Source organism: Emiliania huxleyi (assembly GCF_000372725.1).
Source record: "Emiliania huxleyi CCMP1516 chromosome Unknown EMIHUscaffold_1499, whole genome shotgun sequence".
In the NCBI taxonomy this organism is placed as follows: domain Eukaryota; phylum Haptophyta; order Isochrysidales; family Noelaerhabdaceae; genus Emiliania; species Emiliania huxleyi.
Genome location: NW_005201093.1, coordinates 5,141 through 9,897, shown reverse-complemented (window position 1 = coordinate 9,897; position 4,757 = coordinate 5,141). Strand labels below are relative to the sequence as shown.

Sequence of the window (4,757 nt, the reverse complement as noted above, 5' to 3'; positions counted from 1 at the left end):
TGCGTCGCTATCTACCAGTCGCACACGTACGCCGGCTCGTCGGCGCGCGCCCTCGCCAACGGGGCGGCCCTGCTCGCCTCGCTCGAGAAGTGGAGGCCGTCGGTGCGCGCGATCGAGGCGGCGGTCGCCCCGATCGCGGCTGAGCTCAACGAGGCGTCGGGCGGCGCGGTGCTTGCCCACGGGCAGGGCGCGCTGTGGGGCGGCCTCTTCGCCCACCCCGATCCCCAGGCGCGCACCGCCGCCAACCTCGAGTTCAAGCGCCTCTGCGCAGAGGCGTGCGGCCCCACCCCGCGCCCACGGCGCCCTCGTGGCACGCCGGAGGAACGTCCTAAGCACGTCCGCAGGCGCGCGTGCTGCCCTACTTTGTGCCCGTTGGCGGCTTCATGCTTACGCCGCGCTACGACGACGACCCCGACGTGTATGGTGCCGCTGTCAGGGACATGGCCGATTGCGCGTTGCAGGCGGCGCGCAGCATGGGTTGGGCGCCGTCGGCGCTTCTGCCCGTCTCAAAGCCCGCACCTCGAGATTCTTGAGGTTTGAGGCGCTACACTTTGCACGGCCGGTTCCACTCGAACGGCCGGTTCCACTCGAGTTTGCGGTACGAAAAGGTGCCGGGCGCGTTCGCCGTCGCTGCCACCGGTTTGGGGGATCGCCAGCCACGTCCCACGTGGTCGTGCAGTCCAGCACCTTACGCCATGCGGCAGCAACGCGGGTGCAAGGTGTGTTGCAACGTGAGGTGCTCGGGGTCCGACCGCATACGTGAAGCTAGCATTTGATATGTGCGTGTGTGCGGTTGTGAGGGTCCTCTACGGCTCTTGGGCTCTAGCGTTTCTAGCTCGGGTTGTCTCATCACGAAAAAAAAAATTGCTAGCTCAAAAAACCGGCACACCAATCTCCCTTCCTCTCTCTATCCTCTCTTGGAGCTCCAGAGTCCACACCCCCCTGCCCCGGGATCGCGTACAAGCTATGGCTACCGTAGGCCACACTAGCGTCGCTGGGGGTTCCCTGCCCTAGATGGGAAGCTGGCCGCTGATCCGAAGACCGACTGCACCAGGGCGCCTAGATATACTCGAGGTGAGCGAGGGTGAAGTTACGCCTTAAATGCCGGCCTCTCTACTGTGGACCTTACTCCGAGCTCGTTGGCTCCTCCTATTCCCCCACCCCCCCTCCCCCCCCACTCTCTCCGAGCAAGGGCGTGCGCTACGTCCCCAAGGGGGGGGGGACGTGGGGGGGAGGTGTGGCGCTTGGGTTGTGGCGTTTGGGTTGTTGTGGGGCACCCAAACGGTTTCGGTTTTCCTCCTTGGTGCCCCGAGTAGAGCGCGATCTCCCCTGGAGTCTGTCGCGCCCGTTCTGTCTAAGCTCGAGGTTCAACCTTCCAGTTGATCCTTATCGGACTGGTGAGGTCTGCCTAGCCGTCGTAGTGTAGTGCCTGGGGTGCGTCTGCGTCGGTGCTACACACACTCGGCAGGACGCTGCTCTAGGTCGTTGCTGCTGGTCGTCGCTGTTTGTCAAGGTGATAAATCGTTTCTCTTTTGTTTCAACAAAATGACTCTCACAGTGACTTCTTTGTGTGGCCAAAAACATGTCCGAGATAAACCCGAACGATCGGGGTCGAAGGTGCTACACACACTTGCCCCCTGGTGGTCTGGCACTCGGCGTTATTCCTACTGGGGTTAGGCTGTTTTTCTTTTATTTTCTGAATCTCGGGGGGGGAAGGGGGAAGTGGGTTCCGGTGTTTTTTCTTTGCACTATGCACATACGTAAAAACTAAAATTTGCGCTTAAAGGGTGTGGATGCTGGGTTGAACAAAATCGAGGGACGCGACCCACTTCGCCACAGACGGCCCCGCGCCTCGCCGCTATGACGGGCACACGCCCCGCACCGTCCGCTGTGTGCCCGTCTTTGTCCGGAGTGAAAAGTCCAACGCGCTCGTCGGTGGCGGCTTCCCTCAACCTGCGCCGCGCTCGGCGAACCTCGACAGCGCTTTCGGTGGCATGCAGCTCTTTGCGACAGATTCCTGGAGAGCAGCTCCTCTGCTGCTCACACACTCTGCACAGCTGACACAGCCTACTGTGCGGCTGCCACAGCTGTGACAGCGATGGGCTCGCCCTCACTGGCCCTCAGTCACTTGTGCTGCGGCTTGTGTGAGCGACACTGCTCGGCGACTGCCGGCACACTGTGAGACCATGGGTGTGAGGTGAAACCACGCTACCAGCGCTTGGTCACATCGGCCCCGAGGTCAGATCCATCTACTCTGTTGATGACAAGACTTGTCTACCGGCTGGAGCCGAGCAGGAGGGCTTGGCGCACAACCCCTGTTCAACTCACCCTCCACACCCCGTAGTGCAAAGTGCAAAGTGCAAAGTCCAAAGACCAAAGTGCAGGTCGCCCTCGTGTTTTTCTTTTTATGCTTTGGCAGTAAAAAGAACAGGCTCGGCCGATATCCAATACTTCGACTCACATCTTCGCTGCGGTGTGCCCGGGGAGGCGCGGCGGCGGGGTGGATTGAGAAGGCTCAGAGTGCAGAGAGACTGCAGGCGTGCAGAGGCGCGCGTTGCAGTTTCTCTGATCGGGCTGCTGGCGGTGTGAGCGCAGGGTGGCGTGGTGAGGCGTGAGGCAGGCTATTGTTGTGGAGTGCGGGCTGCATCGTCAGGCGTATGCGTGCACATGGTGCTGTATGCTGTGTGTGCAGGCTGGCAGTCTGTGCAGCAGAGAGCGGAAGCGCGCGCGCGCGCTCGTGCGGGCGTGCGTGCGCGCAGCGTGCCACGCGCGCGCCTCGTGCAGTGCAGACAGGCGCGAGGCGGCAGGGGCGCAGTGTGGAGCACGCGGGCTGATGGTGCTGAATGCTGTGTGTGCAGGCAGGCTGACAGGCTGTGCATAAGACTGAGCGGATGAGCGCGCGCGCGTGCGGGCGTGCGTGCGCGCCTGCGCGGTGCCGGATCTGCGTCTCACTCGCGGCGCGTCCTGGTACAGCCGCTTATGAGATGCCAGAAGCAGTCTGCAGAGCCTGCACAGGGCGCAAAAAGGCGCAGGTGTGCTGGTGAGGTGTGCTGCGGCGCGCGCGTCGCGGCGTGAGTGGATATGCGGCTGCCTCTGGTGGTGCGAGGGGCGCGCAGCTGGTGCGGGCGGCGCGGGACGGCCATGGGGCGCCAGCACAGAGCAGACGCACATGGGCACAGCTCTGAAAGGCGCTGCGCGTGTTTGCGTGCGCGCGGGGACGTACGCGCAGTTTTCACGCGGTGTGCCTGGAGAAGGGCATGAGAGGCGCCGGCCGCGCGTGTATTGGCGTGTGGGAGTTCGGAGTATGCCCGGAGGGCGTGATGGTGCCCGAAGGGCGGTCCTCCATGCGGAGGTGAACCTTTTCAAAAAGAAAAGGTGGTCTCATCACGAAAATAGCAATAAAACCCTTGCTAATTTTACGGACCTCGCTGACTGAGTCTGAGATCTGAGTACAGTAGAGTGAAGTAAAGCCGTACTCTGTGAGATGGGTAAAAAAAAGGAATGGACAATGGTCCCCGCCCGTCGCGGCCCGATCTTTGTGCATGGTTCTTTGTGGGTGTGGTCGGCGTGTCGTCCTCCCGATCTGCATCTGGGCACTGTGGGGGACAGGTACAAAAAAGTGTCTCGCACAACGCACACACCTCCACAGACCACACCCAGTCACATCCTCACGAAACTCGAAAGGAGTTGAGTCGCTCGCACCGCGATTTTAAAAGTCGACCAACGCAAGTCCAAGGACCAAGGAGCAAGATCTCTCTAAGTCTCTACCTCGAGGTCGAGCCCCTGCCGGCAGCCAGGGCCTCGAGGTACAGGTAGACTTCTTGTGTGGGTCGTGTGGAAATAGACAAAACGCGCAGTGCCAGACCGACACACGTCGTGGACAGTCTCTTTTTCCTCTCTGGGCTCGAATAATGGCCTCGCGCATTGTGCGTGTTGCAACACCGTGCTTCACGGCTCTCTCGTGCAGGCGAAAGGCGACAACGGCGGGCAGGCCTCAGCCTTCGCCGGACGCCGCGCGCCCCGCCGCCAACGCCACCCCCGACACCGATCGCAACTCAGGCCTTCCACACACCGCGGTCGAGGGGGCGCTGCCGCCCAGCACAACCGGCGTGAGATCAACACGATCGGCCTGGGACGTCGCAGTGATTAACAGGAACGCAGTGGCGGCACTGATCAGCACCGACGGCAGATGACCATCGTTGGTGTGCTGCTGCTGGCGCTCCTCAGGAGCGGATTGGCACAATCGCACAGATTCGAAGGTTGGCGACAGAACCGATGAGTGTGCAATCAGCTGCCTCGCATCGAATCGCCGGCGGCACTTTGGGCATGGTGGGGACTCCTGCATTGGCGTCGATGACACTGCGAAGAGGAGGAGACAATGCAGATCGAAAATGTGTCCGCAGGGGAGCTTGTGCGGGTCCGTCGGCGTCTCGAGGCAAATCGCGCATATCTCTTGGTCCTTCTCGCCCCCTTGCTCTCCTTCAGCGGTGATGCTCTCCATTACGTTGCGGGTCGGCCGCGAGTTCCAGTTCTCGCTAAGTAATCAATGAGGTTCTAGAAGAGAAATTCAGGGGCGCGCAAGCGACAGGACAGGACACTCAACCTCGTAGCTGGCAAATGGCGCGTTCCGCGCCACACGTCATGAAGTTTGTCACGAGTGTTAGAAATCCAGAACTCCCCAGTGCGGACGGGGCACCCCCCGAGCATGGGGGATAGATGGCCCATGTCTCAGGGAGGTAGTCGTCTATGGAGGAGGC

At 61.6% G+C, this 4,757-nt stretch overlaps 2 protein-coding genes across 2 annotated transcripts; one reads left to right on the top strand and one right to left on the bottom strand.

Moving 5' to 3' along the window:
- The first annotated feature begins 40 nt into the window (after positions 1–40).
- Positions 41–3,408, top strand: EMIHUDRAFT_460608 (hypothetical protein). The gene is made up of 3 exons (XM_005786779.1): positions 41–273; positions 345–852; positions 3,386–3,408. The coding sequence occupies exon 2, from the start codon at positions 384–386 to the stop codon at positions 531–533; it is 150 nt and encodes a 49-aa protein (XP_005786836.1). The 5' UTR covers positions 41–273; positions 345–383; the 3' UTR covers positions 534–852; positions 3,386–3,408.
- A 586-nt stretch (positions 3,409–3,994) lies between these two features.
- EMIHUDRAFT_252927 (hypothetical protein) lies at positions 3,995–4,501 on the bottom strand (the record flags this gene model as incomplete). The annotated part of the gene is made up of 1 exon (XM_005786778.1): positions 3,995–4,501. The coding sequence occupies one exon, from the start codon at positions 4,499–4,501 to the stop codon at positions 3,995–3,997; it is 507 nt and encodes a 168-aa protein (XP_005786835.1).
- Between the last annotated feature and the right edge of the window lie 256 nt (positions 4,502–4,757).